The 19,356-nt window shown below is 49.1% G+C and overlaps 1 protein-coding gene across 1 annotated transcript in view; it reads left to right on the forward strand.

Moving 5' to 3' along the window:
* gucy2cb (guanylate cyclase 2Cb) overlaps nucleotides 1-18,717 on the forward strand; it is a gene marked incomplete at both ends in the record, with an annotated part of 151,597 nt that extends 132,880 nt beyond the window's left edge. The window contains 5 exons of the mRNA XM_084322976.1: nucleotides 14,822-14,996; nucleotides 16,457-16,555; nucleotides 16,778-16,872; nucleotides 17,412-17,488; nucleotides 18,507-18,717. Coding sequence (XP_084179102.1) covers nucleotides 14,822-14,996; nucleotides 16,457-16,555; nucleotides 16,778-16,872; nucleotides 17,412-17,488; nucleotides 18,507-18,717 — 657 coding nt within the window. The remainder of the gene's footprint in view (nucleotides 1-14,821; nucleotides 14,997-16,456; nucleotides 16,556-16,777; nucleotides 16,873-17,411; nucleotides 17,489-18,506) is intronic.
* Nucleotides 18,718-19,356: the final 639 nt, after the last annotated feature.

A 19,356-nucleotide genomic window follows, 5' to 3' on the forward strand; every position in this document is an offset into this window, starting at 1 on the left:
TGTCTCCCAACTGCAGTCTTTCTTGCTGTGGCTGGTTGCGGTAAAACCTTTCAGCGACACAGCTGGACTGTAGTGACGCACCGTCTGTTGTGAGAAGCGGTGGGTTCCAGGTTGGTGAGTAATGTTTTGCTTGCGAGCTCCACTTGTCCGTTAGTGCTATGGGGGCTGGCTGACAATGTTTACGGAAACCGGCCCCAGATTAGGGTCCTTTTGTTCAGCCTCTTAGGCAACAGCGGAGGACCTTGGTCTGAAGCCCATTATAGCAACTAGTGGGCCACGACCAGTAAACTGGTGATCCCAGGATCTCTGGATGCGTGGGTACTTCTCTGTCACCGTATAGGCCCCGTCTCTCATATGCAAATGAGAGTTTACCCTAAACGAGGAAATGTGAGCATGGATGTTCATTATCGGAAAATCCATGTTCAAGTCAGCTACAGCCCAGATGTGATTTGTGCTGGCGCCGCCGGATGTTGGTAAACTCACCGTTGTAAAACTGTGTTAACATCTCGTTTCTCTTCTCTCTTAAAAGGTGAGGAGGGTTTCAGAACGGCGGCCTGTCTGAGTGTGACTTGTTGTATCGTTGTGTACGAGTTCCGGTGGTAGCTAATTAGCTTGCGTGCTAGTTGTGGCCTACTGTGTTAGCCAGTCAGCTGTTAGCTGCGGCGCTAGCTCGCTGTGTTTACCAAGCCTGTTGTGCTAGGCTAGGTAACGTTAGCTTGCTGCTATCGGCCGAGAGCGGCCGTTGGCTTAATGCTACACTGTTGAACGTGCTGTGACTATAACATGTTTTAAACACTCTTGACTACGACGTCATCTTTGACAGAGGATGTCCGTCGAACCTGCCCGGAGCCAGGCCAGCGAGGACTGCGTCAACAAGGAGCACCGTAGCGGCGGGTTGGAGCAGCGAGCTGCCCGTGTCGTCAAACACAGGAGGCTGTGTTTACTTCGGTGCCATGTTAGAGACTGCAATTCGGTTGATCTGCGCTCCCGGTAGGCAAGGTCCTGACCAGACCTTGAACACTTCTTCTTGCTTTCCCTTCTAAATGTTTTGTAAATAACGATGTTTTACAAAACGAGTGTTGCTGCACTACATTTAGGATACGACGCGAGTTATGTGTGAATTGTCTTGTCACTGGTCTCCATGCAAATCGGGTTTGTTGTGTTGAGACACATTGTGTGTTCATGTATCGTGTACTCACAACTAAGGGGGTTAAACTAACCTATAAAGCTATTGTTGTGAAGGGCCAGATTAAACCGAATATATATATTTATTTATATATATATATTTAATTGTATTTGTATATTCTCTAATATTCCTTGATATCCCTTGTATATTCCTTGTACAATATGCATTGAATATCCATTCTAGCCTACTGAACATCCCATAATAGTCTCCATTCTACTATTGGTCGAGACCTTGGTGCCAGGCTGCCATACCCCCCAGACCCAGTTCAAACGTACCGCTCAACATGTACGAACAAGTCCTAGTTCCGCGTAGGAATCTGGCTACCGCACCACTAATGGGACTATTTGTTCATAGTGCGTATATATACTGCGCTACTAAAGTAGGACTTTCTTTTCAGTCCAGTTTCTTACCCTCCAATAGAGTCACAGACGTAAAGCCTCCCCGCGACGCCACGTGTGGGAGTAAGGCCAAGTTCGGCTTACCATCGGTATTGAGACATCGTGTATATTAATATTTGAATAGTCATATTTGGCACTATATCGTCGAGTTGGACGTAGTCTATTAAGCTAATAATAGTCTGTTAATATATAGTGCTTCGTGCGGTGAGAATACTACCGTAGTCAGTACCCCATCGTTTCGGGCAGAGAACTGGCTGCTTATCCAGGGTGGTTGACCCCACGTGAAGCTGCACCCGAGGAGCCCCAGAGCCGACGAGCGAGTGGACCTGTATACCGGATTATTCTACCGACGACAGCCCGCCTTCCCCGGCACGGATTATGCTTTGTATACGTTGATTATTCCATGGATAAAGACCCCCGACACTGCTGTGTGTTGGAACCCCCCCCCCTGGAGAGGACGCAAGGTGAGGAGACGCTCTGCAAGACGAGGTCGCTTCACGTCTCTCCTCCGTGGACCGGAGGACGCCGGCCCACAAAGAGTCCACCTGCTTTCATCTGTGGTCCAAGGATCGCCGGCGCATTGAACGGCACTACAGTGGGTTCACCTGGGATACCCTTGGCCGGATGAGGCAGCCGGATTCTACCCCCCCCCCCTTCCTACTCCTGTCGGCTTACAAGCGACCGGATTAACCCCCCCCTAGTGTATCCAGTCTATAATCATTGAAGTACCATTGCTGTTATTCCTTAACTATTCCAGGTCGTATATGTACCACCTGCGCCTTCAGAGATTGGACATTCTCTATTGATATACCGACAAATACTCTTGCCATAAAAGTGCATACTAATTCCCATTCATAAATGTGATTGATTTGATTAAGTGCTTGCTCTACACACCATCGCTGTGTAGAAATAAAGACCTATTTCTAATTCGTACATTTGTGTTGGATCCGTTTCATCTACGTGACAGTGTTCATCATAATATATTTATGCCGAGTACTGGGTGGCCGAATATTAAGTACAAAGGTAGTGGTAGTAAGTATCATATCTAGTAATACAGTCAGGGAATTGTACCCCTCAGTTACAATTGGTCCTTCGAGCCGGATGGTAATTAGTGTAATATTAATATAGTGTTATTAATATTGAAATGGCCTATGATGAACACTCCACGAAACGATCCTCCTAACCAACACCCGCAGCGCGAACGACGGCTCCCTCAGTACTTAGAGGCTTACGCTGTCAGTCAACAACCTAGTCTTCTACTAACAGTAAACGCGGTAAAACTAGAAAGTAAAAGTATGTCTAACCCCAACGCCCAGACTACCCCGACCATAGAGGCCCCTACGGGCTCTAATGTAACTGACCAAGTTCATGGTGGGGACCAGTGGGAACCAGACATGACTTCACACCCCGCCAGTACTGAAGTAGTAGTCCCCGATGAGTCCCGGGAGGAATACAACGCTACCGAGAGAGAACTCGGCACGGAAGAAGACGGGGAGAGCACCGTGGAGATAGAGCTCCAAGGCTCCGCAAGGAGTACCCCGAGGGAAGGCTCCCCTATACAACCGCCTTCTCCCAGCGAGGCAGAGAGGACCCTACAGCAGGCCTTCCTCATCAGCCTGAACGCCGCTGCTGAACGCGACCGACTGCAGATCCAGCAGCGGAGCGAAGAAGAGCATATACGTCTAGAAATAAGACGCATTCAGAGAGAAGAGAATGTGGCCCGAGACCGAGCAGACAGCCAGCGAGCAGCTGCTGGTGCTCTACGGGACGCAGAGCGCGACAGACAGCAAGCGCAACTAATAGAACAGCTGATCAGACGGACAACACCCTCTCCCTCCGCCAGAGGCTCCAGGAACTCGTCTAGACACACCTCCAGGGCGGCATCCCCTAGCCGAGTAAACAACCCTGAACTTGACCAACAGACGAGGTCTATACCCCCCACAGACCACCTCCCCCCACCGGTCCAAGCGAGACCTAGCAACCGGGAAGGAGCAGCATATCCTGTGGAGAGGCTAAACCAGAGACTACAAGCACTGGATGACCTAACTGAAGACGAAGAGGAAGAGGAGGAGAACCACGCCCGACGACAGCACAGTACTCTACCGGACCAGGAGGTCCGGTACAGCCCAGGCTATACTCCCGCGGAGCTGCGCTACAGACCCCCGACTCTATACCCGGGTGAGCACGACGCACGACCCGCACCGAGGAACAGCACCTGGACAAGCGGGCCATGGTACACTGCCGGTACCAGCCCATACCAAGGAGCGGGAGGAGACTCGCCTAGGAGGCCTCTCCCCCAACGCTCGCCGATGTATCCACAGTCAGCGTCATACATTGGCACGCCTATGGTACCCGACTTCACCCAAGAGAACCGGGCCCAGTATACAGAACTCCGCATGTGTCTGGAGACCATGTTGGTGGATGTATTGGATGAACGCCACAAATACGCCATCCTACTGAAGCACTTAAAGGTACCCCGCGCACATAATATAGCGCTCGCCTACGCGACTTCCACCACCCCATACACAGCAGCGCTGGTAGCATTGGACCAGAGGTATGGGCGCATATGGGATTACGTGATCCAGGAGATCCGACACATCAGGGTTTCCGTTAGAATTTTTTTTTGCAGGTCTGAGTGTCCGGTAGATTTCAATCTACCGGACAAATGGGATAAATTCCGGTCAGAGTTTATTGAGCTTAAAAACAATTGATAGACCTATATAAAGAATGACATCATCAAGGCATTTATAATATTTTAACTTAAAACTAGGCTACTTTTGCGTATCAGTCATTAATATATTCCAAATAAAATAAGTCCCTCGAGACTTCGTGCTGCTGCTGCCGACTTGAGGTGTCGGTGGGCAGTCTGCCCGACCTTAATAAACAGCAGTCTGTTATAATCACATTTTTATGAGCTAACTAATTCCGTTATATTGGACATTTGTATTAATTATATCAAGCGAAGAACTGAGAAATTTGGCACCGCTGTGTCAGCGCGAGCTGGCTGCTGATATATTTACGTGAAGCATGGAGCACTTGGAGCAGGCAGAGCAGAGCAGTGGTGTCAGCAGCGCCCCCACCCAACAGCTGAATTGCCAATGGCTGAATTGGAGTACTGCACCCTGCCAAGCCATGCTTCACGTAAATATATCAGCAGCCAGCTCGCGCTGACAGCAGGATGTCATTATTAGACCGGCTGCTTGGTGAGATTGTTTCGTTCATCGCATAGGCTATATAATTTTAGCCTATTTTAATACAATTCAAATAATCTAATTGTGTTTAGAGGGAATTATTTTCACCGGACATTATGACCGGAGAGATTAAATATGTCGGACTTCAACAGATTTTGCCAGTCAAATACCGGTAATTACCGGCTAACGGAAACGCTGCGACACATCGACCGCTTACCCCCAGCAATAGACAATCGAGCACTGGACGACCTGTCCATCAGAGTGCAGTCCCTGGTAGGGATGTTGGGAGCGCAGAGAGAGAAGGGGAGGCATGAACTTTACGCCAACTCAAATGTGGAAAGGATCTTGGAGAAGCTGCCGCCCGCTCGACAGGAGCGTTTTAGGCGACAGAGAGACCACCGAGACCCGAATGGCCCCGAACCGAACCTCCTCGATCTAGCAGACTTCCTGGCGAGAGAAGTCAGCAGCCTACGGCTAGATACATTCGGACGGAGCACCCCTGGCTCCAGAGAAGGAACCAGACGACTAAATGATGGAAGAAGATCGGTGACTGTGATGCACCAATCGGAGTCAGTACCGAGCAGCAGGAGCCACAGTACCCCCTCCAGAACGGAGAAGTGGAAGATAGTGTGCCCCTACTGTGAGAAAGAACACTGGCTAGCGCAATGTGACTCCTTCCCCAAGCTGAACGCGGAGGAAGCAAGTCAATGGATAAAGTCCAACAAGCGCTGTTTTCGCTGTGCGCGCTCACACATGGCAGCCGAATGCCGCTTAAAGAAAAGGTGCACCAAGTGCGATGGAGCCCATCTGGACATACTTCACGACAGTAACAGACGGCGCCCTTCACCCGCACCATCCAGCAGCAAAGCGAGCGTCATGTACATCGATCCCGCCAGCAGCAGTGGAGCCCGAGTACTCCTAAAAGTAGTGCGTGTGACACTAAGCTACCAGAATAAAGTCCTGGACACTTACGCCGTCCTCGATGACGGGTCAGAGAAGACCCTTCTGCTCGCCTCCGCTGCGGCCCAGCTAGGGCTGCGGGGAAGCGAAACCCAAATGACAATTCGGACAATAAGACGAGATTTGAAGACGATAAAGGGCGAGAATGTCTCATTCTCTATCGCAGCAAGCGGCCAGCCTGAGCGACGGTACCAGATTACAGACGCTTTCACCAGCCAAGAAATAGGACTGTCGCGGTACACATACCCCGTCGCCAAGCTGATGGAGAAATATGTACATCTGCGCAAGTTACCGATCCCGCTCATAGACAATGCTATGCCGACCCTGTTGATAGGCTCCGACCATGCAGACCTCATTGTCCCGATAGACCGGGTTCATACCGGACCCCGAGGCTGTCCTGCAGCAGTCGAGACCCGTTTGGGATGGACTCTCCAAGGCCCGCTCGCCAAATCTCTCAACCGAAATACAGCCACTAGATGTCTCCACTCCCGAGTCACAGAGGGAGAAACCGCACTCCTGCAACACGTAGAGCGGCTATGGACCTTGGAACAAATGCCCTTTAAGAACGGAAAGAAAGACATTCGCTCTAAAGATGACATTTACGCCATTCACCTCCTCGAGACAGGGACCAAGAGAGTCCCGGTCAACGGCGTGTTGAGATACGCCACGCCACTCCTGCGGCGAGAAGGAATGCCTACTTTCCACGCCAAGACAGACGCCACAGAACGGTACCTGCTGAACACGGAGCGGCGCTTAGCCAAGAACCCCGCCCAAGAGAGTGTATACCGCGCTGAGATTGAGAAGCTCATCACAGCGGGACACGTCACAAAGATGGACATTAAAGAGGCTGACCAGACCACTGAATCGTGGTACGTGCCTCACCACAAGGTCCATCACAACGGTAAAGACCGCATAGTATTTAACTGCAGCTACCAGATCGGATCCCAAAATCTGAATAAAGAGTTACTGCCCGGTCCCACACTCGGCCCCTCCCTACTCGGCGTTCTACTCCGCTTCCGCCAGGAAAAGGTGGCCATCAGCGGGGACATTAAAGGAATGTTCCTGCAGGTGAGATTAGTAGAGGAGGACAAGCCCCTGTTACGGTTCCTATGGAGAGAGAAGCCAGGAGATGAGCACCCAGCCATCTACCAATGGGAAGTCCTCCCCTTCGGAACGACGTGCAGCCCCTGCTGTGCTACATTTGCACTACAGAAACATGTAGCAGAGGACCCAGCAGCGGACGAAGAGGTCCGACACAGCGTAAAGAACAGCTTCTACGTAGACAACTGTCTACAAAGCCTTTCAACCCAGGAAGAAGCCGAGGCTCTCCTGATTAAACTCCGCGCCTCATTGATCAAAGGCGGCTTTGATCTCAGGCAGTGGGCCAGCAGCGATCCGCAAGTACTGCGCAGCCTCTCCTCCGAGGACAAGGCAGCCAGCAGCGAGACCTGGATGGCTACAATCCCGGGAGAAGCCCAGGAGATGACCCTGGGATTGGTGTGGCGATTCAAAACAGATTCGCTTCACTACAGACACAAGCCCCTGACTACGGAGCAGGGAAGGCCGGCGGCGGCGCCGACCACCAGACGGAGTGTGTACACAACACTCGCCCGACAATATGACCCGCTAGGATGTATTCTACCGTACACCACCAGGGCAAAAATGATTGTACGAGCATTGTGGGACAAGGACCAGGGCTGGGACGACCCCATTCCCGCACACCTTGCATCCACCTGGAGAGAGTGGGAGATGGAGCTCCACTCACTCCCAGGCGTTAATATGCGCCGAAGCTACTTCCCACCCACGGTGAGGCCAGAGACATGTAAAATGGACTTACACGTCTTCAGTGACGCCTCAGAGGTCGCATACGGATCAGTAGCCTACTTGCGGGCCCAAGAAAAGGGGGGAGAGATCTACACAGCATTTGTCCTCGCCCGCTCGAGAATAGCCCCACGCAAGCAACAATCTATCCCACGTCTAGAGCTCTGCGCAGCCCTAGCCGGAGCGCACCTAGCCACGCTCATCCAACGTGAGCTCACCATACCGGTGTCTAGAACAATCCTGTGGTCAGATTCCACGACAGTACTCGCCTGGATCAAATCGGACTCATGCAAGTACAAAGTCTTCGTGGGAGTCAGAGTCACCGAGATTCAAGACTTAACCGAAGAGTTAACCGGAGAAACAGAGTGGCGCTACGTTGATACAAAACAGAACCCAGCTGACGTCATCACCCGGGGGATGCCCCTGGATGACCTCACCCGTCGCAATGTCTACAGTGACGGCCCAGCATTCCTAAAGCTCCCGGAAGGAGAGTGGCCCACGCCTATCCCGAGGGAAGCCAGTCAGGAGGAGGCTGAGAATAAGAAGCCTGTGTTCTGTGGATTGGGCACTGTTATCTCCGCAGACCCCAACACACTCCTGATGGGGCGGCTAGATCCTGCGTTACCCCAGACAATGTACCGGCCTGAAGAAGCGAACGGCCGACGAATGTGGAGGTACAGCCAAGTATTAGCCGACAAGTTTTGGAGCAGTTTCCTACTGCACTACCTACCGTCTCTACAGACCCGCCAGAAGTGGGTAAAGGAGAGAGACAATTTGACAGAAGGAACAGTCGTCATGATTATTGATCAATCACTGCCCAGAGCTATGTGGCCGGCCGGCCGCGTAAGCAAAGTGATCACCGGTGCCGACGGCAAGGTCCGAGCAGCTGAAGTGCTTGTCCAGGGTCGCACTTACACCCGTCCCGTGGCGAGGCTCATAGAACTGCCCCGACTCCCAGACACAATCGATGATGACCATGACCCTATAACCCTATGACTTTGTGAAGTTGACTGACCCCTACAGCAAACCCTTATGTGTAAATAGACAACGCGATTAATCTGTCTCTGTTTAACTGATTAGGTCTGGGACCAATCAGGGGGTGGCTGTTGTGAAGGGCCAGATTAAACCGAATATATATATTTATTTATATATATATATTTAATTGTATTTGTATATTCTCTAATATTCCTTGATATCCCTTGTATATTCCTTGTACAATATGCATTGAATATCCATTCTAGCCTACTGAACATCCCATAATAGTCTCCATTCTACTATTGGTCGAGACCTTGGTGCCAGGCTGCCATACCCCCCAGACCCAGTTCAAACGTACCGCTCAACATGTACGAACAAGTCCTAGTTCCGCGTAGGAATCTGGCTACCGCACCACTAATGGGACTATTTGTTCATAGTGCGTATATATACTGCGCTACTAAAGTAGGACTTTCTTTTCAGTCCAGTTTCTTACCCTCCAATAGAGTCACAGACGTAAAGCCTCCCCGCGACGCCACGTGTGGGAGTAAGGCCAAGTTCGGCTTACCATCGGTATTGAGACATCGTGTATATTAATATTTGAATAGTCATATTTGGCACTATATCGTCGAGTTGGACGTAGTCTATTAAGCTAATAATAGTCTGTTAATATATAGTGCTTCGTGCGGTGAGAATACTACCGTAGTCAGTACCCCATCGTTTCGGGCAGAGAACTGGCTGCTTATCCAGGGTGGTTGACCCCACGTGAAGCTGCACCCGAGGAGCCCCAGAGCCGACGAGCGAGTGGACCTGTATACCGGATTATTCTACCGACGACAGCCCGCCTTCCCCGGCACGGATTATGCTTTGTATACGTTGATTATTCCATGGATAAAGACCCCCGACACTGCTGTGTGTTGGAACCCCCCCCCCCTGGAGAGGACGCAAGGTGAGGAGACGCTCTGCAAGACGAGGTCGCTTCACGTCTCTCCTCCGTGGACCGGAGGACGCCGGCCCACAAAGAGTCCACCTGCTTTCATCTGTGGTCCAAGGATCGCCGGCGCATTGAACGGCACTACAGTGGGTTCACCTGGGATACCCTTGGCCGGATGAGGCAGCCGGATTCTACCCCCCCCCCTTCCTACTCCTGTCGGCTTACAAGCGACCGGATTAACCCCCCCCTAGTGTATCCAGTCTATAATCATTGAAGTACCATTGCTGTTATTCCTTAACTATTCCAGGTCGTATATGTACCACCTGCGCCTTCAGAGATTGGACATTCTCTATTGATATACCGACGAATACTCTTGCCATAAAAGTGCATACTAATTCCCATTCATAAATGTGATTGATTTGATTAAGTGCTTGCTCTACACACCATCGCTGTGTAGAAATAAAGACCTATTTCTAATTCGTACATTTGTGTTGGATCCGTTTCATCTACGTGACAGTGTTCATCATAATATATTTATGCCGAGTACTGGGTGGCCGAATATTAAGTACAAAGGTAGTGGTAGTAAGTATCATATCTAGTAATACAGTCAGGGAATTGTACCCCTCAGTTACAGCTATGCTTAGTGACATATGAGTAAAGAATGATTCTTTTCTCAGCCTGTAATGACAATGAACAGTGTGTTCACATATTAACAGGTTTACCTGTTTAACTGGCCGTATTAAGGGTAAAGTAGGAGGGTTGTGTTTCCCCCCGGTTCCCTGGGGACTTCTTCATCCTCCTTTCAGACATGTTGTTACACTATATTGTGTCACTGTGTGGTAGGGATACGATGTAACCCTTGGCTTAGTTGTTGGGGTTGTGCTAACCGCTTGAGAAACTTTATTTTCCTAAAGAAAAGATTGTTTGGTAACTTTTTCGTGTGTGCTTAGCAAGGCCTGTGGCCGATACTAATCGAGAATTGTGTATTCTCTCATTATGAAAAACGGCGTTCCTCTGTAGAGTGTTTTTGCCATTTTTTGTAGGTGATAATGGGTTGTGTGTGTCGTGTGACCTACAACTGGGTTGGGCTGGCCACAGAAGCACATGTGTAAGTCTGGTACCGGGGCTCTTGGAGGGCCCTCTCTATTCTGTGTTTTTTCCTTAGTAAAAATCAGATAGCAGGTTGGCACATGCGCTGTGTGAAGCTGTTAGACGCTTCATGGAGCTGACTATGACTGCGTCATACTCTTTTTGTCATTACATCGTATCATGGGTGTGGGGTCGTAAAGGGGTGAACTGGTAACCTTTCCTCCCCCTTTTTTCTGTTGGTCAGGGGTAAACCCACCTGTCCTTCAAGGTTCCTGTCACGTTGCGGTTCGGCACGTTACAGGGTGAGGGGGGGGGGAGGGAGTTTCCTGGTCCCACGCCCTGGAATATTGGGCGTGTACACTGCAGGAATTCCCCCGCCATAGAGTACGTCACTGTGCGCGTCTCTGTTGGTAGGACTTCCGTGTGCTGTTCAGGTCCATATGATGGATCTGTTTCGGGGGGGTGGTCAGGGCTCCTCCTCACAAAGCTCCTATTCGGGCCTTCTGTGAGTTGGGACTCTCCTTCCATGTGAGGGAGCCTCCTCAGAGTACAGAGCCTCCTCCTCAGATTGTCAAGGTGAGTGGAACCTCAAGAAGGAGTCCTACTCTATTGTGTGTGTATTCGATTCAATTCGATTATTGAGTGTGTATGGGTTCAGTGCCTCCTCCCCGGAGAGCGCTAAAACCACATTTTTACATGGCTCAAGGTGCAATATATTCTTTTCAATCTGTACAGCTCGCGTGGGAAGTCTCTCTGGGGATTTCCGTCTCCTCCCTATGGGAGGGTGGTGGGATGTAAAAATGTGAATTTTTTTTACCCCCGGCTGTGTAGACTGGGATACATACTGTTGGTGCTTCCTTCTTTTCTATTGAGAAGAGTTGGAGTTAGGGAGCATCACACCCCTCTTGTCGTTCCCCTGGGCGCCTTGGGGATTCAATGACAGGTCTAAATAGCCTGTTCATTGATGTGGTCGTGTCCCGACGCACGTATAGTGCTAGCTCGGGGTGTTCTGTAATCAGGCGACTGACTGGCACGCCTTGGTTGCTTGAGGTTAAAACGGCGTTTTTATAAAGCAACTGGGATGGAGGTTTTTTCCTCTTCCGACGACCAGTTTTGGTTGTCGACGGATTCTCGTTCATATCTGGGGGATGATGACGGAATGGATCTGAACATATGTAGAGGGGTCTCACGCCCTGGGGGTGGGCCACCGGGCGCGGTTCGCACCGAACGTCTGGGTGGCGCCTTCTTTTCATGTTTAAGATCAACACGCATATCTGCCCCTTCTCCTGGAGTAGGCATGTCGGCGTGGTTAGGGCACGGGACTGGTTCTGGTCACGCTGGTCCGGATCAGTTAAACCCGTTGGGATGCAGATCTGCTGTTCTGGTACCCTGAGGGACTTGGGCTTTTTCAGGGGGAAAATGCCAGGTCGGTCCGGGTGTCACAGGGTTAAGCGCTATGGAGACCCTGGTTTGGTACATTTTGTACTCTGCACTGTTGTAATGGCTTACGGCCATGCCAACCTGTACACGCTCGATCTCGTCAGATCTCGGCCGCTACGCAGGTTGGTCCTGGTTAGTACTTGGTTGGGAGACCGCCTGGGAAAACCAAGTACGGTGTGCTTGGGGCTGGTTCTCCATTATTTTCACTCCTCTCTCACGCATGGCAAAGAGGGGCCTGTTGGGGTGGTCTTTGACCTCCTCTGGTGATCCTGTGCTTCCCGTATCGCCGGGCCCGGTCCGAAGTAATGTTTCGTCGACCCGTAGGCCTGGGTTAACCCTTTTTTGAAAACTGAAACACTTGTACTGCGGTATAGCCGGTGTATACCCGCAGGTGTGTTTGAGTTTTTTTCTTGAGGGGTTATAGGAACAACCACCGCATTGGGTAACACCAAGGTGGTTGATTCCCTGGTGTGTTGGAGCAGTGTCAACTCCCGGGTTACCCGGTTGAGGGTGCCCCTGCACGTTCATGACGTCTGCCAATCGTGTCAGCCTTCTCTGCCTCAACCCCTCTGGGTGGGTTTTTTTTAAATGGAGGCTTGGTCATGCAACAACGCCAGCATACGCCCCTTCCGCCGGTGCGGCTGTGTTCAGCTGTCCCCTCTGGCGCCTGTCTCGTCCGCAGTCTCCAGGCTCGGGTTAACAGCCTGTTGCCTGGTTTTTCCCCGGTGCGCTGCCTGCTTCCGTTGGTTAACCTTTTTTGTGTGCTTACGGCCATGCTGACTGCCTGTTCTGCAGGGTCAGTGTGCCAGGCGGTGTACTATTGGGGGGACAGGGCCCGCTCGGCTAAGGGGCCTTTGTCCGAATACGCTGGCGATGTGGGGGGCGGGGTCACTAAGTGCCCACCTGGTGGGGTCTTGATGCTGGCATCATGGACCTCTCCGGGCCCCCGTTCCAGGGGGTCCAGTCCCTTTGGTGGGTCTGGGCCTTCCTTCGCGCTCCGCTGCTACGGCCTTGCCACAGGGTTGGGTTTGCCCTTGACCCCGTGATTCTGGGGGCAGTAACGAGGTTGTTCCCTCCGTTCGTTCCCGGGTGGCATGCGGGTTGTGCGTGTGTGCAGTCGTGGGGTCAGGCCACGGTCTGCTCACCCTGTGCGTTGAGTTGCTTGAGTGCCTCTTCGCACGGTCGGGTCCGTCGCCCTCCCGGGAAACCTCCAATAGGGGGGGTGCCCTCCATTAGGGGGGGTCGGGGGGGCTCGGCCCTCCCTGTTCTGATGGTTGTGGGGGGCCTTCAGCGGGGTGTATTTGTCGGCCGGTGGCTCCGCTCGGCCTCCCTTGTGCATGAGTGACGCCGAGCGGATCCACTACGATACAGAACAATAGGTTATAACTATAACCATGTTCTGTTAGTAGTGGTGACGCTCGCCGTCCGACGCCGCTGCAGCCCTTGACCTCACCTTGTGGTGAAAGCTTGGGAAGGAGGAGAGCAGGTGACCACACACCTGCTTATGAAGGTAAGCTAACGAGGGGTGTGGTCAGATGAATACTGGGATAAAGGTACATTGTGGAATTTTATTCAGTGCGCGTGCACATATGCGAGGATAGTGCATGAGTGACGCCGAGCGTCACCACTACTAACAGAACATGGTTATAGTTATAACCTATTGTTAAGGTTAGGGTTTGTCACAGAGAATGCCTGTCTGTCTTTCTTGACGTGGAGGATGCAGCCTATTTCCGCACTGCCGATCTCTCGCGCTGCCGCGGTCACATGGGCGTCATGGCCAATCAGAGAAACACGACGCACTCTTCGGCTGTGATAAATATAGACGCGTCCCGGCCTTTCAATTGTAATAGTCTGTACGCCTATATATATATATATACAGATATATATATATACATGTACAATTCAATACTCATATACTTAAACACTGATTGATATGTTTACACATCATACATGTAGTTTTTAAAGTGTAGCTCTCTGCCTCCTAACTGCAAGGGTTAACTCTGCAGGCAGCATTCGCTCCTCTGGTCGGAGCCGTCTCCAGGGCCACATTCCTGGCTCCACTAACAGTAAGACAGGAGGCTTCTTCTCTTTTCATTCTGACTGTGCAGCCCAGCCCAGTATACATATCACATATAGACACATACAGTAACATATGCTTAGATTTAAAACAGATATATATATAATAAACATATGCTTAGATTTAAAACAGATATATAATAACCATATGCTTAATCCTTTATATCTTACAAGTGACAGGGAGAACAGGATGTCATAATAAAAAGGGTCACTTCGTGGCACTTCAACACTGTTTAATAGCAAGGACCCCAAATAGATGTACATATTATGGGGAGAACTCTCATCCGAATAGAATTAGGCATTTTTAGATTTGATACTATTATACTGTTTAGAAGTGTTTTAAATGCCCCCTCTCCCAATACAGTATCTCACTGTGACTACCCCTAGAAGAAACAGAGTTCCAACTTTCAAGTACGCCCATGAATAGGCACAGGCGGCTAGATGAGTGATTCTCAACGTGGGGTCTGGGGACCCCCAGGGGTCCCTTGAGGTTTCAGGTGGTCCCCAGAAAAATGGGGAATAGTTTAATTTCAGTTTCACTTTCTCCAATGTTATGCTCAGCCACAGTAGTGGACTTCACTTACGGTAATTCCTATATCTAACAATAGAAATCTTCTCAGATGTGGGTCCCTGGGAGACACGTCTGTGGCATGTGTACTCAACGTGAAAAAAGGTTTAGAAGCACTGGGCTAGACCGCATAAAAAAAGACATCGTTCTTTTCCCCTCTCTTCTACTCCCTCCCTCCATCTCCAGGTGGAGACGATAGGCGACGCGTACATGGTGGCGTCTGGTCTGCCGAGGAGGAACGGGAACAGGCACGCGGTGGATATCTGCCGCATGGCCCTGGACATCCTGGCATTCATGGGCACCTTCCAGCTGAGACACCTGCCCGGCATACCTGTCTGGATACGCATCGGTGTGCACTCAGGTACAAGCGCACTCAGGGCGCAAGGGGTAGAATCTGTGGTCTACTTTTTATGGTCCCAGGTTCTATGGTCCCAGGTTCAAACCACTTGGTTACACAAGCTAACCTTTGGACCCCCCACTTGATTTGATGTTGTCGTAGGAAACACCCATCTGAGAAGGTCTTTGTTGTTGGATCCGATTTTCTTTTATTATTATTTATTTCGCACCATTTCAGCAAAACAGTAAGAAATCGAAACATTGACCATGACAGAAAGTGTATATAAAAGGTGCTGAGTAGAGGCAAGAGACCCAGATGGGCCTATACGGGGCCTCAACTCATTAAATCATCGGATAAAAAAAAACACAAAAACAAAAGTAAAGTGAAATAAGTTCAGACTCTCCCCTGGATTGATGGTAATATAATGAAACTCATGAAGGAACGAGACAATGCCCTGAGAACATATCTGAAGACCAAACTATCAACAAATCTTTGCTTCCTTAAGAAACAGGGTTATAAAAGTTATCAAAGCTGTAGCACCTTTCATACAAGAACTGCAGCCCAGAGTGCTTCACGGCAGTGATGTAGACACAAAATAGATTTTGACATAATTATAGACAGGCATAAAATTTGCAGAGAATTTATATTAGATTTAGATAGATTTCTGTCTTTTGTACATTCTCTCCCAACCATTGCTGTGTAGCGACTGTGGACAATCATTGTATTCCCCCAGGATAATAACACTTTTCTCTCATCTCTCTCTTATCTTTTGTCTCTGCTGATCATGCTTTCGATTTAATCCTATTGTTCTGTTGTGATGAGAACATGTGCTAATTCGGATATGTAACTCACCCCGGGGTCAACATTGGCTCAGGAGGTAGAGCAGTCGTCTGGTAATCGGAAGGTTCCCAGTTCGATTCCTGTTTCTCCCGGGCAGCGTGTCGAAGTGTCCTTGAGCAAGACACTTAACCCCTAATTACACCCGATGAGCAGGTTGGCACCTTGCATGGTTGCCTCCGCCATGAATGCGTGAATGAATGGGTGAATGCGAGGAACAGAATTGTAAAGCGCTTTGGATAAAAAGATATTGTGACGTACCAGTACTCTTCTTTGGACTGGTTTAACTAACAGGTCTTGTTAGGTACCAATACTCTTCTTTGGACTGGTTTAACTATATCTTGTTAGGTACCAGTACTCTTCTTTGGACTGGTTTAACTAACATATCTTGTTAGTTAAACCAGTCCAAAGCAGAGTACTGGTACCTAACAGATAAGATGAGGAGACGATCATGGCTGACTCTTCTTTATACAGTCTTCCTTTTTATGGATTGTGTAGTCAATAGTCATGCTGCCTTACTTTACTATCTCACTCTACCCTGCCTGCCTCTTATCTGTCCTCTTATTGACTGTCCTCTTGTAAGCAATTACACTGCAAACCCGACTGATTGTGTGTGTGTACGTGCCTGTTTGTGTGTGTGTATGTAGGTCCCTGTGCAGCGGGGGTGGTAGGGATAAAGATGCCCAGATACTGCTTGTTTGGAGACACCGTCAACACAGCCTCTCGCATGGAATCTACAGGACACCGTAAGCACAACGTACAAAAACACAACTTCAAATACCGTAGTACATGAGATGACCGGTGGTCATATTTTGACTTTGAAGTTGCTTACCAGCATGGTTTGAAGCACATGCACACAATCTCCAAGTAATTAGTGACTTACTTAAACCAAATAGATAAGAATCTGGACTTGGGTTAAAAGATAAAAACAGATGTTTTAAAGTTGTACTTTCACTGTGTCATCCCAGCACTGAGGATACATGTCAGCCAGCCTACCATCAACATCCTACAAAGGACAGACTGCAGGTTTGAGTACGAGATGAGAGGAGAAACCTACCTGAAGGTACAGTACAGCATGTACACGACGACATACTATAAACTCTGTACTGAAGTAGTACTAAACTGCACACCGTACGTCAGCTGGCTGAGATATTATTTAATATATAATACTATAATACTGCTGTACTTTGAATACCGGTAGACGCACAGACACTACTGCCGTTACCAAAACTATTATCGGTCCAGTACTGACCCAATCAATTACTTTTATGAACAGTATAGATTTAAGCCATTCGTTTGGGGTCATTGGACAAAGCTAATTGAGATATAATACATGTTTCTCCAATAGAGAGATCAAACATGCTTCTATGTGACAGAAATGTAGAAAATCAAGTGGCTTTGCTTTGATTATTGACATGTTACTCGTGGCTCTTGATTTTACTATTGGGGGAAACTTGATACCCTGTTTTAACCTGGTATTGGCCCGATATCCAACACCGGTATCTCTAGATAATACACAAGACTCTGAACTTAAGTCATATTAAATTACTTTTACACTACAAAATGATGGCAATAAGATAAGTGTGTGTGTGTGTTATTTAGGGTAAGGGCGCAGAAACCACCTACTGGTTGACGGGAGAAACAGGAAAATACTATGACCTCCCCACTCCCCCGACAGCGTGAGTTAACCCTTCACTTGCCAAAAACAGCTCTCAACTCTCTAGCTCCTCCCTCACCTCATGTCTGCTGCTGTGACCCACTGTCACCTCCATATATTTGTAAACACTACCTGATCCTACACTGCACGGAACGTGCAACATTTTTAATGTTACTCACTCGTGTCTTGTATATCTTTTTAAGATCTCCTTATTTTTAGCATTTGCTTGTATTTAAGATGTTCATTCTAGTTAAGTATTGTGTGATGTGTGATTTTGTGTGAAGGGCGGACTAGCAAAGTACGTTTTTCATTGTATGGCAAACTGTCTGTTTAACTGTGCACATGACAATAGATCTTGAATCTTGAATGTCAATCTTCTTCTTTGATGGTTTTTATTTTGTAGATTATAGACGTATTCCAAGCTGCCCTGGGCTCCCGTCTCACCCTGCACTTTCTAACCATACATTCTGTCCAAGGGTGTTCTCCAGAATCCTATCTCATCAAAAGATTATACGTATTGTCATTGTAGCGAAATCCAGGGCAGGGATCAATTCACTCTCAATTCAAAATGTAAACAAAGTGCTAAGCAATTCGCCAAATATTTCAGATAAAATCTTTACGAGACATTGCCGTTAGGATTTACCAGAATTGTCCACAATATATTTTCACCAAGATACGACCCTATTGAAGGACAATACAATTCCCATTAAGAGCAGTGGTTAGCACTACTGCCTCACAGAAAGGTGGTCCCGGGGTCGAACCCCCGCGGGCGGCCTTTCTTCGTGGAGTTTGCATGTTCTCCCCGTGTGGGTTTCCTCCCACGCCATAAAATACATGCATGCTGGGTACAGGCTCCTGCCGTTGCCCTTGACTACGGCCCTGGCATTAGAACTGGAGTTGGTCACTGGACTGCGGCTGCTCACCACTGCTCCTAAATAGTTGGGATGGGTTAAATGCTGAGGATACGTTCCTGGTAAATGTACTTGATGAATAAAGAGTTTCCTTTCCGTCCATCCCTGCCTCTCCTCCTCCCTCCTCAGAGAAAACTTCCACCGGCTGCAGCAGGAGTTCGCCAAGATGATCCTGGAGTGTCTGGAGCGACGCTCCTTCGACTCCATGCAGAGGAGGAAGAGGAAGACGCTCTCCATGAGGCAGAGGAAAGCGGACGCCAAGGACAAGGAGGCGGTGGACGACCAGCCCGAGTACCTCCACCTGGCCTCCGTCGACAACACCCTCAGCACCTTCCTCTAGAATCACTACAGCTGTGAAATATACAGGACTATCCTACGTCAGTACTAAGTAAGAGTGCAGTGTGGGTGTCGGGGGAGGTAGAGGGGTGGGGAAGGAGTATAGCGCCACCTAGCGTCCACTGACTTCAATCTCAGTACTTTCCTTCCCTCAAAAATGTTTTGAAGAATTGAAGTGACATGATGGTAAACGTTTCAGTAAGTTATGAGACTGAACAGTGTTCTTCTATGCCTCTCTCTCGCCTCAGAAGGGACGTTCCGCTATGCTCAGCCGTTTCTTTGTTCCTTTTACACGCCGTGTTGCCACCAGGCCTTGAAAACGCTTTGAAAGAGACGTTCAAAGGCCACTTCCTCTGTGATGGAAGGTGAACAGATTATATATGGAAGGTGACATCGGCACGGCAGGACTTTCTGGGAACTTGCCACAGACCTGTCTGTTATGATGTGTATTGATTGGCGAAGGCGAGGTGGCAAACCATCCTACCATAATATGCTGTTTACTTCCTCTTAGCAGGGGTGATTTCAGGTGAGGCAGAATGTGAGAGAAAACATTGGCATTTTTATATATATATATATATATAAGAGCAGTGATGCCAGTAACAAGTTACTCTAATCTGATTACTTTTTCAGTAAATAGTAATCT

The sequence above is a fragment of the Notolepis coatsorum genome (genome assembly GCF_963971535.1).
Source record: "Notolepis coatsorum genome assembly, chromosome: 10".
NCBI classification, from domain to species: Eukaryota; Metazoa; Chordata; class Actinopteri; order Aulopiformes; family Paralepididae; genus Notolepis; species Notolepis coatsorum.